The sequence below is a fragment of the Hippocampus zosterae genome, chromosome 10, assembly GCF_025434085.1.
Source record: "Hippocampus zosterae strain Florida chromosome 10, ASM2543408v3, whole genome shotgun sequence".
NCBI classification, from domain to species: Eukaryota; Metazoa; Chordata; class Actinopteri; order Syngnathiformes; family Syngnathidae; genus Hippocampus; species Hippocampus zosterae.
The window spans coordinates 14020028-14038452 of record NC_067460.1 but is presented as its reverse complement, the minus strand read 5'-3'; the positions used below and the strand labels follow the sequence as shown (position 1 = coordinate 14038452).

The 18425-nt window shown below is 42.7% G+C and overlaps 1 protein-coding gene across 4 annotated transcripts; it reads right to left on the bottom strand.

Moving 5' to 3' along the window:
• Positions 1-2468: 2468 nt before the first annotated feature.
• clasrp (CLK4-associating serine/arginine rich protein) lies at positions 2469-17586 on the bottom strand. 4 transcript variants are annotated; one of them, XM_052079201.1, is made up of 21 exons: positions 17457-17586; positions 15688-15827; positions 14808-14905; positions 14420-14521; positions 14157-14236; positions 13901-13985; positions 13601-13737; positions 13267-13363; positions 11876-11954; positions 11700-11773; positions 11372-11413; positions 11083-11283; positions 9687-9971; positions 9421-9606; positions 7892-7931; positions 6866-6926; positions 6732-6790; positions 5446-5492; positions 5270-5364; positions 4364-4388; positions 2469-3020 (listed from the first exon to the last, which is right to left on the bottom strand). In XM_052079201.1, the coding sequence occupies exons 2-21, from the start codon at positions 15784-15786 to the stop codon at positions 2948-2950; spliced, it is 1965 nt and encodes a 654-aa protein (XP_051935161.1). In that variant the 5' UTR covers positions 15787-15827; positions 17457-17586; the 3' UTR covers positions 2469-2947. The 4 variants fall into 4 exon arrangements, 3 of the variants coding, with proteins under 3 accessions (XP_051935161.1, XP_051935162.1, XP_051935163.1); XR_007964545.1 differs by lacking the exons at positions 2469-3020; positions 4364-4388 and having other exon boundaries at positions 5289-5364; positions 7888-7931; XM_052079202.1 differs by lacking the exons at positions 2469-3020; positions 4364-4388 and having other exon boundaries at positions 5289-5364; positions 5438-5492.
• Between the last annotated feature and the right edge of the window lie 839 nt (positions 17587-18425).

Below are 18425 nucleotides of genomic sequence, written 5' to 3'. Positions count from 1 at the left end.
GAGCTGTTCACGCCGCCTGGCAACTAATTGAATCCGCACTTTTCGTAAAGTTAAAACCGCGGATGTCTGCGGCCCCTTGACACGGATTCAAGGAAAAAATGCTTATGATTTACAATCAAATCCTTATTGAATTCAAAATGAAAAATAAAAACAAAATCACACTGAAAAAAAAAACTTTAATGCTTTTGTGTATTTAAAAAAACTCAAAAATGTGTTTCTCCTTACGTTACCTTTATTTTTTTTAGCGCTGTACAACATTAACATTTTAAAACATATCTTTTTGAAAACTGAGATGCATTTGGGGTGCTGTGTTCACAATGGGGTCAGTTCCTACCGCGGAGATGTAAACCCAAATTTGTACATACTATGCCAACGTATTATTAAAATGACTGGTCATAAAGTAGGGCGGCCCGGTAGTCCGGTGGTTAGCACGTCGGCTATTGGCTGGAAACCGATTCAGGGTGTCCCCCGCCTACTGCCCGGGGACGGCTGGGACGGGCTCCAGCACCCCCCGCGACCCTAGTGAGGATCAAGCGGTACGGAAGATGAATGAATGAATGGTCATAAAGTATATTGTGAGCCGAATAGCATCATTGTATGCGTCATTTTTATCATAGGGTCGCAATATTAATAAATAAATTAAAAATCCCTTTTTTATGTGTGGATTCTCAAGTCACTCAGGTCATGGTAAACCAAAGGTTCAATTAAGACAATTGTTTGATCAACTTTTTTTTCTTACTTTGCAACAAAGTTAAAATAATGACCAATGTAAAGATATAAGACAAATGAGTCACTGCGTCTGTTTACTTGTCAGGGACAATGCAAACCATCAAACCAGTAATCGGCCCATGCCTACCTGCATAGGAAGATGTTCCGTTCCTCCGGCAACATAACAAGCGGGATTTGTACAAATGTGCAACAGTCTGTCATATACCACACCAGCGCAGTCGTAAAGCCGAAATTACAGTCAATTGTTGTGTGAAAAACACTTCAAGGCCCAAAACGTAAATGAACTAAAAACAGTGCTAGAGTGGAAACTGAGAGCGACATGATGACAGTATTCGCCACTGCGCAAACTGGTTTACTATGCACTATTTGAACCACAATACTATGTTGTAAACCAATGTGTCAAACTCATGGCGCAGGGGCCATATCTGGCCCGTGACATCATTTTATGCGGCCCAGGAAAGCAAATCAAACATGTCAACTTCCACGATGCTTGCTAAAATCTGTCACAAAATGTCAAATTCACACATGTAAAAAATAAGATATTGTAAGTACTGTCTCCAAACACCTCATGACAAGAACTTCAACAATAGTTGAATAAACCATTTATGTCGTTTCAGTCATAGCGGCCCTCCAAGGGAAACTGTGACTAAAATGTGGCCCGCGACAAAAATGGGTTTGAAATCCCTTTTGTAAACCAAGGAGCCCTTTGTATTTTATACTTTTAGGCAAGATTTAAACAAAAGCTGAAGTACCTGATTGAGTCCATGTAGTTTCGTGTTTCAAAGAAACTACTACCAAGTTACACAGGTGTCTCCGCCAGACTAGTCACTTCTGCTTTTCTTCACAGCGCTCACAAAAAATATATATATATATACAGTATATAAAATCATCATCATCCCCTTTTCATGCAATAAAAATGCCTGCTTCACGTTCAGTTTATTGTCCCTGACAGAATAAAGCTGCGGGACAACAACTTATTTTATATATTTTTTAATACCACAAATTGTAAGACTGCAGTGACCACAGGTGAAACATGCCAGCTGGAACCATGATATCGGCAGACATTTTTGAAGAATTAAGTTGTGCTTTTTCTTTCCCTTGACTACCAAAAGGATAGCGTCCACGACTAGGCCTATGAAAAGAATATGCACTGTAAGGACACAGGCTCATTCAAGACCCAGACCCACTTGAGCATTACCACAAATTGGAGGTACTGAAGGCACTTTTTAATGTAGTCTGTGTACAGCTTGTATTACAATGTAAATTTACTGTCCCCCTCAAAATAACTCAACACACAGCCAATAATGACGAAATCACTGGTTACAAAAAGTGAGTGCACCTCTAAGTGAAACTGACCAAATTAGCCATTTCTTGCCTCCCTGGTGTCAAGTGACTCAATTGTTAATCGTCATAAGTGTGAATGGGGAGACGGTGTGCTACATTTTATGTGCAAGCTCTCACACTGGTCACCGGAAATACAATATGCACTTAGCGGCGAATAACTTCTGGTGGGAGGGGGAGAATTTGAGTGACAGAAAAAGAGATGACACAGAATGTTACTTACCGGTGCAATTTTTTTTTTTACATTGCCGTTGGACACTGGAACAAGTTATTTTCATTAATTCCTGTTGAGGAATCCTCAAATGAAAGAGGTTTTAGTTTAAATGGAACAATAAACTCCTAAAACATGAGACAACTCAATGCTACTTTGAGAGGTGATAAAAAACCAACATAAACCATTTTGCTTCATGATCAATTTTATTGGGACATGCCAGAGCAGGGACTATTGTGTTTATATAAAAAAAAAAATGGGGGGGAGGGAGAGTGAGTGAAGCCTTTAATGTAATCGTCGTGATTTAGCGCAGAAATTACATCTAAAATATCCAGAAAAGAGAACTTCAAAGGTGCTCGGTGTGTGGATGGGAGTCGTACTGAAATATGAGTAGAGAGGAGCATGTGGAGGTTGAAGGAGAAAAAAGACAACGCAAACCAGTTTCATAACCCGCAGCATCTTTTCATGACAAATATGAGAAGAGTGACAGAAAAGCGACACGGTAAACATTTAATCATACTGTGTGTGCATAGCATGCACACACCTTGGTTTGAGAGAGAACATGTTACATACATACATACATGTCTGAGGTGTTTGTGTGTCAACAACAGTCACCCTGGCTTATGTTCTGATTTATTGTTCAAGGAAATCCTCTGATATTTCAACTCAGTGTCTGCTGTACGGACTTCTGGAGCGAGAGCGAGAGCGAGAGTGGGACCGGGACCGAGACCGATACTTCCTAAAAGTACAAGAAGGAAATTGGGGGGGGGGGGGGGGGGGGGGGAATAAATAAATTAATAAACAGTAAAAATGAATTATCGCGTGATTCGTATGCCAGATTCCACACTGATGGCTTTGGCTAAACAATGTCTGCTGTTGTATTGATGACCTCTCGACAACCTAAAAAGGCCAGCATGGTAATTTATAGGAATCATGAGTCATTTAATGCTTACTGTGTCATTAGCATTAGCTACAGAGTGGAGACTTCAACAAGTCGGACTGTGAGATGGGAGGGGACTCTAATATTGAAGGGATCATCATAAAGTCCTCCTCTGCCTCCTCAAGGAAATCTGACCGTTACTTGACACCTTGAGACAGCCAAAAGGCCACTTGTGGAACAGCAGGCGGCCATCATAAGGAATGTCAAAGTTTGGTTAACGGTTGCAGCTATTTCATACACTGTATATTTTGAAACAATTCTACAGATTAACTAAGTAATCGGATAATAATTGATTTGGGATTATTAAACAACGAAATGTGCAAGCGAGCTGCAGGGTTTTTGGTCATCCTCACTTTCCATACCATTTGACTGAGTGTGTGCGGCTTAAAAAGGCGAGGCATGACCTGGTGAGTGACATGGGCGTCGGAGTACATTTAGCTGGCTGTTAACATGTTAAGTTACTTGGCAACAGTTACGGCCGCTGTAGCTCATGTACGATCTGCTTATTACATGTTTGTTTTTGTTTTTTTTGGTAGTTCCCATTTCTTCAATAAAGTGACTGAAATGCATCCTTGACCACTTGCGGGGGCATTAACATACATTCCAGCTAGCTTGTAGTAGGCTATGCTAAACTTGCTGACAACGCTACCTTTTGTCAGTATGATATTTTGTTATTTTTAAGAGGAAAATAACTTTTTTTTTCCTTTTACAAACTTGCCATTGCACCACCTTATTTCTATACAGAACGGTTCATGTTTCCACAGTACCATTATTCCATGTGGAAAAACCCTTCTCCGCAAAAGGCACAGATTTTGCTTCGACATTTATTATCAAATTCTTAGAGTGATGCAACTATTTCAACTCGTTTGCTCCACAGACGGATACGGTGCTGCAGGACTGTGAACAACTAGTATTGTTTTTTTTTTCCCCCCACAGAGATTTATATTTTACAAGAATAGTATTTTGTTATTTAGTATTAATATTATTCATTACTATGACTTAGGTCTGGCTGTTTTTCTCTTAGGTTATCCTTTTTTTAATTGCTCTGTAATCAAAGTCGATTCTAGTTGAGAGAAATGTAATGAAGCATAAATAATAGTGACGGGCACAGAATGTGAAGAGGCAGAGGCGTCTTCACATACCTTTTGGATGAGCTGGAATCTCGGCCTGAGGGACAAGAGCACACAGAGTCGTCATCAGAACACAAGCAAACGCCACAAGACCCTCTTATGGCCCATAAAGCTGTCAGTGAACATAAGGCACCCTGGTCTAAAATGCGACTTAGGGTTATTTACATCAGTTTTTAAACACGACAACGCATTGTGGGCTAGGCTCTACTCACATTTTGGACAGTCCATTCACAAAAAAAAAAAAAAAAAACAATGGCATTAAATGTGATAGATGGCTCTCCTCCTACTTCATTTAAGGAAACGCATTTTACATGATTTGAATATTTAATGTCTTTGACTGACCATGACTGGATGCATCTAAATGTGAATATTTAAAAAAAAGTGTCAAACTTTTTTTTTACATTTAAATATCTATTTAACGTCAACTTTCTTGGATTTCTTAGACTACATTTTTATTTTCCAAGTTGAGACGTAGCTTCGATTTAAAGTGGGTTTAATGTGTCTATTTAATTTTTTTAATTGTTTGCAGAGACACCTCTAAGGACTGTCACCAATGTGGTATATTTAGATGACATCAAGCTCGCACTCAAAAGGTCTAAGCCCATGCGTGTTTATGCTGCACTCGCATTGGTACACATCGGATACATGTCAAATTTGTATCAACAATTGGAGAAAGTCTGATTCTGACCCGAAGAGGTGCGATAAGCGCCCAAGACTCATATCCCAATTGTGACACCGGAGAGCTTAAAAAAAATTAAATAAATAAAAAAGGAATCGTGCCACTTGAACCATACAGAGGAAATTCAGCCTTTGACTGCCTATTGAGGACCCCTTTCGAAAGCGGCTCTATTGTCCGAGTCTGAGGATCGGGCTGGTAAATGTTTGCTCCTGCGAGGCTGCTGACCCTCACAGCCTTACCATATTTGGAGGGAGAGGAAGAGGGCGAGTTGCTGCTCTGGCGTCCGTACTGTCGCTCCCATTCATCCCGCTCTTTTTCGCGCCGCTCACGCTCCCTAAACAGAGAAGCCTTGAGGTCAGACACATTTCAACACACTCAAATACCAAAGGGTCCACCTGCGCACACACCGCCTTACTTCATGCGTATCTTGCGTGCCATGGCTCGTAGTTCGCCCTCTCGCTCCTGTAAGAACAATCACTTGAGCAATAAGAGGAAATGGCGGATAGGACAGTCTTTGTTGACACCAAAATGAAAACGTGCAAGAACGAAAACCAAACGATTGAAACACACTTAACAAAATCAAACTATAATTGTCGCAAAAAGGTTCTCGGTTGTCACCTTTTCCAATTATTCCATACATGTGTTTCTTGGGTTGATTTTTAAGGCAAGGCGGCTTTATTTGTCGCGCATTTCATACATGAAGTAACTCAATGTTATTGGAGACTGTCATGGATCAAAACTAGTGAAGTGAATGTGGGTGATCATTTTGTCTCAGTTTGCAGTTTCTCAAAGCAGACCTTGTTCCTCTCCTCTCTCTAATACTGTATTACCACTTTGCTGTCAGACCAAGCGAGATGTCTGCAGTTGGGGTGGTCGGCAGTTGGGGAAGGCAGATAACTGCCTGTTGATGTGTGTGTGTCCTGTATGACCTCGTCAAAGGATTACGAGACCGACACTTCTTTGGTTAGCTATTAGCTTGTACGTGAAAGGTCTCCTTGAGTGCAGGTTTTTGATTGAATTGCAACTCTCATTATTCTCAAAGTGCTCGTCCTGTCTCTTGTGTACTCTAAATTTTTCCCTGGACATCCCCCTGAAAGTGGAGTTTTATCCAGGCCACGAAACACAGGGAACGAAATTCAGACAGCCTTCAGCATTGTGGACATGGCTGCAATTGGAAATCTCAAAAGATGTGTATTTGAGACGCCTCAGTGTTTCATGAATGGCTTTACCTTACGTTGTGATATTCATGTGTTTTCAGATTACCGTGATTTTGAAAATATACACCATTTGGATCAAAATTTTGAAGCAGCGTCACGGACTGCACTTCAGGTTTTTGTGGACTGTAATATTTAAGTTTTGAGTGGCAATTCATCTGTTAGCTGCAGTCAATTAATACCTATTGTTCAATGGAATATAACATAATACTGTGACCTTTTTAAATCTCACACCTGACAAACGCATGGTGTGACAAAAAAATCAAAATAAAAACAGCAATGCAAATAAGCATTTTCAAACGATGAAAATAAAACCCACAAACACACGAACATACAAACACATACGCTAAAGAACACAAAAACATGACAAAACACACATGAACACACACAAAAAAACATCAGCAAACCTACCCATAAAAAATAACATGAACACACACACACACACAAACGCACACTGAAGAAGGGACACAAGAACACACACACGCACCTGCCGTTTGTGCTCCTGTTGCTTGATCTTCACCTGGGCCGCTTTCTTATCCGCCTTGGCTGCAGGAGAGGGGAAACATTGAGCAAATATCACAGAGGAAATGACATGTCCCACTTGTTGTTGCACACACTCACACTGCCTGTTGAGGGCCTTCTGCATGCGGAGCTTGAGCTTCTCCTGTGGCGTCAGCTTGGACTGCGGGCGACACCGATATATTAGCAACTTCACAACAGCGCGCTCGATACAATTTGGAGTGGACACTTTGGATGATTCAAAAGTGGGTAAACAGGTGAATGAAGTACTTTCTCATCTTTGGAACCTTTCGCCACACGTGCCCTTGACACAAGTGTCCAGTAAATTAGTAAATAGAAAGGTGGGGGGGGGGGCACAGCGGGCTAAGAGGAGATTAATGCACGAGGACAGCTGAGAGAGCAGCGAGGGACGCTATGAAAAACAAAAGCAAGTTCAGGTCCGGCGAGTTCACAAAAGAGCCAGTGGCGCTTTGCCGCCGACACACCCAGCAGTGGGCTGTTCAAACCTGGCCAGGCAAGAAAGATGGCAGGCCACAACACCGCAGGCGAGTCGAACGCGGGAGGGCGAGTGCAACTCTTGACTGAGAGGCATGGCGTGTATGCAAAACTACAACGATTCTTTGCCAGGAAAAGATGAACAAGCAGCGGCAGGGAGGAGGAGGTGGACAGCACCAAAAAAAAAAAAAAAACTCTGCAATGATTGACAGTAAAACACTATCACACTCCGTGATCTCACAGTTGAAAACTGTAGGGCATTGAAATATGTTCTATTGTTTAAACAAGCCCAGACATTTGTCCACACCCTACAGTCATAATCACCTAGGTTAAAGCACACTCATTAGCCAGAACAAACCAAAGCTAAAAAGTAAATATTAACAACAACACGCACACCAAGACAAAAAAGTCCAGTCGACTGGAGCACTGTTTCACTGACTTTTGTGCAGTGGAGGCTTTGACTAAGGGGTATGTGTATGGGGGGTTAAAACAGAAAGAAAAGATTATTTTCAGGGGCGACACGGGGCTTCTACGTCTGCGCGTGGTGGACGGCGGCCACGTCAGCCTGTCAGGGATGAGGGAGGCGTAGTAGGCTTTAGCAAGAAACCTCTGCCACATCAAATTCTTACTGACTTTGGCAGCTCCCGTCTTTTTACCACCCGCTGTTTCAGGCCTGCAGGGACGACAAGGAAGCGTGGAGAAGTTAGGACAGACAAGAGTGGGCTCTCTCAATTTGAAGGTTGATAATTTGGACATTGACTCTTTTTAAACTGGGATAACAAGAAAGAATGCTGTGATTCAAATTGACTAAACTTTATCATTGAGATTATTGCTTTGAAGTGCTTTGGGTGTTCATTCATTTCTTAAAAACGTGATGATAGTTTTCTTTCATTTTGGACAACTTTTTTTAAACACTTTTATAACATTTAAGAATGTTAAAATGTTACTTAAAAATTGCTTGTAGCATAAAGTACGTTTTAAAGGGGATGTCAAAATAGTTTTTTACAGTATGTCCTGTGTTCTACCGTTCCAAATGCAGCAATTGGATTCAAATTACATTCGTAACCAATTTTTTTCCCATCTCAGCAGGCGGCTATTTTGCCACTTGTTGTTGACTGAAAATGACATCACAGTTGCACAGCCTTGATTGGTCATTACATGACCTCTGAGCAACTGTGATTTCATTTTCAGATGACAGCAGGTGGCAAAATGGCCACCATCCGAGATGGCGGGGAAGCAGGTGCATTTTGCTTCTCACGTCATATTCCACAATTGCACTATTAATCAGAATACCGTTTAGACTAGCGGGTCGCCTAGAAAATATTGCCAAGACCATTTTTACCGTGACTTATTACTACCTTGAATTTGCGCCCACCACGACAAATTCTGCTGCTGTAGACTGCAAATTTCCCCAGTGTGGGACAAATAAAGTTACTTATCTTATCTTCCCTTTGAAAGGTTTGATCATGGCTACCCCTGGACCAGATTACAACTTCTCAAATCAATATTGCTTGGGTGTCTTGATTTGTCTGAGGCCTTTTTCAAATGTCACTAAAAATGTTCTCATATACCGGCCAGGTTTATTTGTAATGGCCACTGTTTGAGGCTCCGTGGTACAAAACTATAAATTAATTAGAAAAACATACAGTATATAGAGATGTTTTCATGGTTGATTAAACTTCTGGAAAATAAATGGTGGTGCTTTTGTTCCATTAAGTGCCCACATTTTGTGAGTTGGGGCTGCGGGTCCTCAGTTAATGATGGGTTGTGACTCGGACTCCGGCTATCAAATCATTCTACCAACTACATACAGGATTGATCGCATACAAATAGTATATTTTAAATGAAATTACTCGATTAATCATGGAATGCCGAAAAGTGACATAACATTTGTGTGCTTATGAAGCAGCATAGGAATATGTAGTCACGTGGCACAAGACGGTACACACATTTACCACCGGACGCCGCATTTTTCATTTGATTGTTTCATATTTCTGGACCAATTACGGCTTTACTACTTCATTAGTTAGTGATAGACTACAGCACGTTCGGACTTCTATCACCGTCATAAGAATGGAACTCAAGGTCGTAATTCAAGGACCTCCCCTTTACATTCTGTTCAATGGTTACTTCACGCTCATAGAATATCTCCATGTTCTTACTTTCTTAGTTTGTCGGTAACGGTGTTAGCAGAAATAGGGGGCCCTCTATCGTCAGGGGAGGAGCTGTGGTTGAGGCGGTCGGGGGATGACGAGGGGCTGCCACTGCTGCTCTCGCCCCGCCGGTGAGCGCCGCTGCTGCGGACGCTTCGCCGAGAGGAACCCCCCTGCCGTGAGCTGGAGCGAGATCTGAAAAACCAAGGGGAGGTCAGTTGACAGACACACATACAGTAGTTAAAAAGAATGTTGAATGACGGACACGCCCTCACCTTGTCCGTCTCCTTGAAGAGTATCGCTTCCTCTCCCTTGTTCGCTCTCTGGCTCTCGATCGAGATCGAGACCGAGACCGCGTCCGCTCGCGTCTCCTCCGGGAACCCCCTCGGTCGCGCGAGTATGACCGGGAATGTCGTCTCATGCGGGAGTGGGTCCGAGAACGCCGGCCATCCCTTCCTCGCCGCCCTCGGCCGTGTGAATGGGAGGACGAAGAGGAGGACCGTGATGAAGAGCCAGAGGTGGTGTATGATGGGGAACGACTGGACGAGGACCTCCGTCTCCTGAACGAAAACAGACCAAGTTTATATCACGTGAACGGTCGAGCACCTAGGCTGATTATTTCCCACTTCTGAGTTATACAATTGATTACTCTGATTGATCAAAGTGAGTGACCGGCAGTGTGTTGAAACCTGTCAAATCACTGAGGCCGTGTTCACCGGGACATGCATATTTTTTTTTTTTTTTAAAAACATCTTTATACGTTTTGGTCTTTTGGCGACAAGCAAACAGGTTTTTATCAAAGTGCGTGACTCCATCTTCAGCATTTAAATTGGGGAAAATGGGGCGTTTACCCGACTAATCGATAGGTTAACTCTATTCCAAAAATATCTGTTTAAGACAACCTTACTTTGCAACTTTTATTTGCAGTTTGGACACAGAGGGGTTAACATCTGCTCTGGAAAGGGTCACACAATCTCCAATAAGACCAGAAAAAGTGGCTGGATTTGCTGCTCAATGGAATTGGAAAGTTGCTAAATAAAGCGACAAAGCAGCAATAAGTTGGCGAAGCGAAGCAGCAACTAGCGTCATTGCAACTCTGCATGGTAACATAAGTTGTGCTCTGCATTTGCTTGGTAGAACAGGTTATTCTATTCTCCGTATTTGAGATGCAAAATGTCAGAACTTTTTAGACACGGAGGATGACAAAAAACGTAATTATAGTACATTTCTTTTCCCTTTGCATTGGCTGATTTCACTTTGTACGCTGACACACGTGAGTGCTATCAATTGATATATTCATTAGATTATATATTTATTCAGATTGTCTGGCAGGCTCTGAATAGTCAAGTGCTGATTTTCTACAGTGTACATTATTATGAACGGAAGTCTCAAGACACATAAAACCAAATTAGCTAACTAAATTCCACAAGAGCCAAAAAGTGTGTTGTCATTTGGACAGACACCTTTTCAAAAATATTTCGGTAACTGCAGACATAACCTAAATCTCTTGGCACATTATGCACAGAAGATTTTTGAACCTCAACTCATATCTATTTATTTAGGAGGGGAAGAAAAAAAAAAACATGCCTCAAATGAGAGGAATCTCCCGTCGCCAGCGATCATGTCAACAAACTAACCAATGAAAAGCCAGGAGGAGGGAAAGTTACCGACCGGGAGCCCCTGCTATGACCTGCGGGATGCGGCGCGTAGGAGCTGTGGCCGGCGTGGGAGGCGGCGGCCTGTGCCGCGGCTGCCGCTGCTGCCGCCACAGCTTCATCGTCGCTGCCTCCAAAGCTGGTGATGAAGGTGATCTTCTCTGGACCGGGGGTCCGAGAGCGCGAGCGGGACTCAGAGCTGGATTCCGATTCCGGTCTGAGAAATCAAAGAAAAACATCACTAAAAGAGTCCGCAACAAGGTTGAGAGAAAAACAAAAAACATTGAATTGAAGGGCAAGCACACCGTTTGTAAGGATCGTAGGTTGGACTATCTCTCCTGGCATAGCTGAAGATGGAGCAAGAAGAAACAAAGTCAAACAAACTGGCAAAATAGTGGCTCGTAATGTGCTTTTTACATCACGCTTTTAAATATATTTTTATTGCGAGTCTTCGATATATCAAGGCCATTCTGAAGAATCAGCATGCAGTTTCTCTCTAATAACAGTGTAAAAAAAACATGGTATTTAATTTTAAAAAAAAATCTGTCAAATAGAATTTAAAAAATGACAAGGACAAAATTGGTCATGGTGGACGGGCTCTGTATTGCATAGCTTCTGTCGATCTGGATGTACCTGGGCGGACTGATCTGTCGTCCTTTAAGTCTTTTCTCTCTGAACTCTCTCCTCTGTCTGCGGGAACGACGACCCTAAAATCAACAAACATGTCACATAAGGTCACAAAACACGCGCGCGCCCTCACACACACACACACACACACACACATCTTCCTAGAAAGGACTTGTCCTTACAGAGTACATGGCTTTCTCAGCCTCCAGCGCCTTGGCATGCTTGATGGCCTCCACCTCCTCTTTATCCTTCCTCAACATCCTGACGGGCATAATTACGAAACACTTTTAAGTCAAGCTATGCATTGTCACACATCCCTCATCTGTGTCAGACATAAACGGCAACGAGGAGGAAACCACTGCTTAAATCGTGGGAAACAGTGCCGTCTAGTGCCAATAAGGAGCAATACCAAGCAGCTCCTGTATCCACCAAAAACAGACTGTTTTCACGCTATGTTTACTGAAGGCAGGAAAGAACTTGAATGTTTGACACAGTCAAGAAGGAGCAGAGTTCAAATCTCAGCTCAGAGCTACATGTGTGAAGTTCTGTTGTGCCTCAGCGACCAGTCTCTCTCAAAGTGAGCCGAGAGTCTCCAGCTCAGGGGTGCCCAATCTTTTTTTCCTCACGACCTGCTCAAGCAACCAACCTGCCGCAATCGACCCGTTATTGCATGTGCACACACACACGCCATGACGAGGGACAACCATAATGGCCCCGAAATAGAAAAGTCAAGTCGATACTACACAAGGAAATCAACCGCCTAGCTTAATAGAGACCTGACATGGAGGTATGGGACACACTTTTGCAGCGTGCTAAGTGCAGAAACCTTCATGTACCGTTTTAAAATGTTTCTCCTTCTTTGCCAGTGCCACTGGTGGATTGCAGATGAATCAAACTTTGTATGAGAATCAGGGAAAAAAAGGATGTATACTGTATATCACAACAGCTCCGATTGCAAGCTGCAATTGCAGACTGCTGGTCCCGAACAAATTTCCAGTGATGCGGGTCACGCGCTACCGTAGGTTAAAGGTGACCTGCTTTTTAATCATTTTATTTTTTAAGTACTTTTTTGTTTAAGTGAAACTGATAGGATGCTGAGGGTGCAGTGTACATTAACAAAAACACACCGTATTAAAAACACCCACAGAGACATGCAATTATTTAACTCATTCACTCACAAAGACGTTTTTAAACATTTTTTCAGACTTGGTCTAGAATTGGCTGGTATTGAATGAGTTTTAATTCCGCCCTATACCCGTCGCGATCGACATATTGGGCACCCCTGCTGCGGCTCAACTGCGTCCCTATAGCTAGCAAACGGATGGATGTTATTGTCAGATAACACACAATTACAAATTAAAAATAAAATATGAATATAGATGCCCCTTAAAATAATGTGAACACATATCCTATAATATGTACACATGAAAAGTTTTAATTTTGTGGCTGATACGAATGCTTTTTTCCCCATTTCAACAAAGTATTTACTTCCTCTTTAAGAACAGGGATTGGCAAATGCTGAATCCTCTCAAAAGTGAAGAGCGCCCAAGATATGCTGATTTAAAAATCCTACCTGACAAAGTCTCCTTCTGCCATTCCGTAAGGAGTGGCTGTTTTGTTGAGCTCCGTCTCCTGCTCGTGGTTCAGCTCGTCAATGTCAACCTCCACATCTGTCAGTGCACAAGCACCCACGCTATTTGGACACCATCACTTAGTTCAAACTGTGTGCAATTACATTCAATTCATCAAGTGGATGATGGCCAAAACGCATGACACCGAAAGCTCCTTAACATCTATATTGATCTAATTACAGTGCTCCGGCAGAACAATCATGACCCCAAATTACAACCAGCTCAAAGAAATACTTGGGCCATTAGAAAGACTGTCACTATGTTTTTAGAGCTCACCGATATCGGGGATGACCTCATCTTCTTCAGATTCGCTATTCTCAGAATTGTCTTCATCTTTGTCCGAAGCGGGGTCAGGGTCTGTCACGGTGCTGTTCTCATATGTGTAACCGATGGCGACCTTTTTCTCAGCCAGCCTGCAACCAGACAATCGCCACCGCTGGTGAGAAACAAGTGCTTTACTTACATGTATGTACTTGCACGTACTTGAGCACTGACCTTACTCTGTCACAATCGTGCTCTTTCTCACTCACACAAAACGCACACACACACTGAGGTGAGAGAAATTATCGCGTATACTTTTTCTTCTCTTCTTCGTTTGGCTTCTGTAGCCCACCATAGAGTTCATCCACGTAGATCTGGTACAAACACTGCTCCTCAGATACTGCAGGGGCACACCAGAGAGTTTAAGCACAACACTGCATCATAAATACAGCCCCTAAAAGGAGCATTAATCAACAGTTATTGAAATATTTAAAGTGTTCATCACGATCTTGATTCAACAAGACAATTATCGTTCGCTCCTGTGCTGGATGTCAGAGAACACATTACTGACTGTTGGCAAAGTCGTTCTGCACCAAGCCTCTGTAGCGCTCATAATTGCATTTCCTCTCCTCCATCTCCTGCTCAGGGCTTCTGAGGAGGCGGAACAAAACAAAAAAACACAGTCAGCAGGCAGGAAAGAACATCGGAACTGAAATATTTAATGTGGAGGACTCATGCAGCTCAAAGAAACAAACCCACATGTCAGTGTCTCTTATAAAAACGTGTAACAGAAATGAAATTGACGGGTAAAATATAGAGTGGGTGTAAACTCACGGTGTGGTGATGAGTGGAGGCGTGTAGGTGGGGACGTAGTCTAGGTGAGCCCGCACGTCAAAACGGTCAATCATGTTACTGGCATCACCTTGCCATGGCATCCTTTAAGACACAAACACACAAAGGAATATCCAGCGAGTTACTTAAAATACCAAAGCAAATGAGAAAAAGTTGGAAACAAAATGCATGAGTAGTAATGAGTGTTGTAATGCTATTATATTTTAATAACCCACAATTTGGGATGTTCAATACAAGTGTTTTCCCCAGAAGGATACAAGTATTCACTCCAGTACAGTACTCACAACAACAGCGTACCAATACCGCTAGTAATTTTGATACCAATTGTTGTGTTCATAAGAGTGCGTGTGTGCACGTCTCCCCTCCTTACATGTTGATGGGAGACTCTGCAGCCAGAGCCACGGCAGGATCCAAGTGGATCTTGTAGGCTCGACCATGAACCTGAAGGAACTGGGCCGGATCCTTTTTCTAAAAGGAGACAAAAAATGAGCAGACGCGAAAAGATTATAACACCTGTGCCAATGTTGATCCCAAAAGCGCTTCGTGGTTGCCTCATGTTTCTAAATTTTTACAAAGCTAAATGAGCCAGCTCAGGTCAACGCAAAAGGAAACTACTAAACAAGACAGAGAGATGGAAAACCAAGCAGCGGCGAGGCAGAACGATTATCACCACGCAAGCAAGTAACACTGTCACTTAAGATTAAGGTTGGACAAGTTTCAGTAAATGTCATGGAAAATATATTTTGAAACTTTTCTTTGTAACTGTTAGGAATTAAGGGTTGTGTAATAAACGGTATGGCATGAATATTAACATTGTTTTGTAATAAGCAGACATTCAGGACAAAAACAAATACAATTAAAAGGTGTGACATTTATTTTGTAAGTCGAATTTTACAGTTATAAATATTTGAATGAATAATTGCCCTGTTTTAGAATGAAAACGCTCCCTTCTCTCAGACCATCAAAAAGTATCTCCCTTTTGGGGTTTTCAAGCGAAACCTCTGCCTTCTTGCCAAACCATATAGGGCAATGGGCTCTTCATATTTAACTGTACTTGCATGAAATCCCGATGTTTTAAATCAGGATAATGTGACAATAAATTTGCCCCAACGAGGTCCCAAATTAAGAGCCAACATTAAATTTTATCAATTCCTGGTTTAGTCACATTTATTATTATTTCTGTTCCCCTTACTCTGCACTGGCTGCGTTTCCAATTTTGAACATTTCCCAACGTTTGCAAACCAACTTACGATCTTCTCGTAGTACTCTCGGCGGCGCTCGCCACGTCGCTTGTAGTCGACCATCATGCCACGGAGCTTGCGCTCGTGCTTGCGGGCCTCCTGCCACATGACGGCGCCGCTGGGGGTGGGGGCGCGGCGGGGCACGGTTGCTGCAGTCGGGAAAGGGAAAAAGAAAAGTTACCAGAACATTTGTGGCCAGTCACCAGAATTTTTTCCCACAATGTTCCATCCATTTTCTACTCTGCTTATCGCAGCCGTCTTCGACCAGTAGTCGTACAGCCTAAACTGGCTGCCAGCCGATCACAGGGTGCACACAAACCATTTGCACTCACACTCACGCTGAGTGGGTATTTAGAGTGTTCCATTCAACTGCCACGCATGTTTTTAGAATGTGGGAGGAAACCGGAGTACCCAGAGAAAACGGCCACGAGGATAACAGAACCCTGCACACCTGCACTGCTAAACAGTCGACCGCCATGACGTTCCCACACAAGCCTTTGGACAACCAATTGATTTTGTCGATTAATTTTTGAGTGCAGCTTCAGCATATTTTTAAAAACGCAAATATGTTCTAACTTGCGCAACAACATGTTACCTTGTGTTGGAGCTTGTCGACATGCTGTGCGGTACACATCAACATACTCCATTTTATCTTGTTTTTTTTCCTTCATAAAATTATCCCAAACGTTTGACATACTGTCTTTACTTTTTCCACCTATCTCACTAAATCGATTTATTTCTACACACAGTAGTGCGTGGGCCTGCAGTAACTTTAGTCCACAAGGAAAAATAATCTCCGGGAAGCTTCGAGGCAGAAATTTTGCTTTGTTTTCATTGTTTAGGGTGATCTTGGCGGCTTCTGCAGTTCAAAGGACAACGCCCTTGCTTACAACATTGCTGTGATCAAGAGTTAGTTTACAAGAACTCAGTCAGTGTTGAAAACCTTTTCGACCTTCTTAGCCACTATATTTAATAAAAGTGACGAACCCGTTTATTCTCGCTAAGACAAAAAGACAACCTGCGGCAAATCATTTTCACTTTTTTTCTGTCTGACAAGAGAAGACCTTAGTGGAAGACAATCTTGGAGTCAAAAGATGCTGAACATTGTTCAAGACGTGTCACCAGAGGTGTGCATTTCCACGTAGCAAAAGCAGGGATTTATTGACATGACAGAAACTTTTGACGATATAAAATATGACAAAAACAAAAAATATATTTTGCGTGAATGGTGGTGGTCGTGAGTAAGAAGGAAGTGGTACGACTTAAAGCTGCGAATGTTGCTGTTATTTTGTGATAGAACTGTAACTGCTAGGGGGGAAAATTCGTCAAAGTTTTCAAATAAAAGTCTGGTAGCATTATCTACGGTAGACCGCGTTTTTAGTGCGCATAAATTAGTAAATTGTCACTTTTAGTAACTACGCTAACCGAAGAAGAACAAGTACTTACACGCCAATTTGCATGTGGAAACAGTTCAACTACAGCTAACCCCATTGCAATATTTAAACGACCACTTCGTTCCTAGTCTCACATTTCGCGAAACACATTTTGGAACAAACAGAAAAGTCAAAATGTTTTAAAAGCACGCAAAGGGTTTGTCAGGAGCCGCACCGATTTGACGGATAGCGCGTGTCGTCGCAGGGGGCTTTCACCGAGAGGCTAGTTTAGCTTAGCTTAGCTATCAGCGGCGGAATGCATCACAGTAAATGAGAAATCAGCTGTCTTCGTAAAGAATGGTTCAAAAAGCATATTTGATTACATTTAACGTGGACGCGACCTACCTGTTTTAAGGGCAACAATAAGAAAACTGGGTTAAAATTCGCTGAGCCAGAGAGGCCACCGTACACGCCTTCTTCCGTGCTACCTTTCTACCTCGTGGAATTTAACGGTGGTGGAAGGCAATGATCCCCCTGCTGGACTTGGGCGTTATTACATTATTTTTGATTTAAATCGGTTCATTTTAAAAATAAAACGTCTATTAAAATCTGGAAGGGGCGGCCCGGTAGTCCAGTGGTTAGCACGTCGGCTTCACAGTGCAGAGGTACCGGGTTCGATTCCAGCTCCGGCCTCCCTGTGTGGAGTTTGCATGTTCTCCCCGGGCCTGCGTGGGTTTTCTCCGGGTGCTCCGGTTTCCTCCCACATTCCAAAAACATGCGTGGCAGGCTGATTGAACACTCTAAATTGTCCCTAGGTGTGAATGTGAGCGTGGATGGTTGTTCGTCTCTGTGTGCCCTACGATTGGCTGGCAACCGATTCAGGGTGTCCCCCGCCTACTGCCCAAAGACAGCTGGGATAGGCTCCAGCACCCCCCGCGACCCTAGTGAGGATCAAGCGGCTCGGAAGATGAATGAATGAATGAATAAAATCTGGAAGACTAAATTAGAAAAAAAATCTAATTGTTTTTTTTAAATAATGGCTGTAATATGACTGTAGCCCCCTCAAATCCAAAATGTTTAAGCAAAACATGGTTATATTATTCATTCATTCATTCATTCATCTTCCGTACCGCTTGATCCTCACTAGGGTCGCGGGGGGTGCTGGAGCCCATCCCAGCCGTCTCCGGGCAGTAGGCGGGGGACACCCTGAATCGGTTGCCAGCCAATCGCAGGGCACACATAGACGAACAACCATCCACGCTCACACTCACACTCACACCTAGGGACAATTTAGAGTGTTCAATCAGCCTGCCATGCATATTTTTTGAATGTGGGAGGTTATATTATCGAAACCAAAAGTAGTCAGGTACAGAT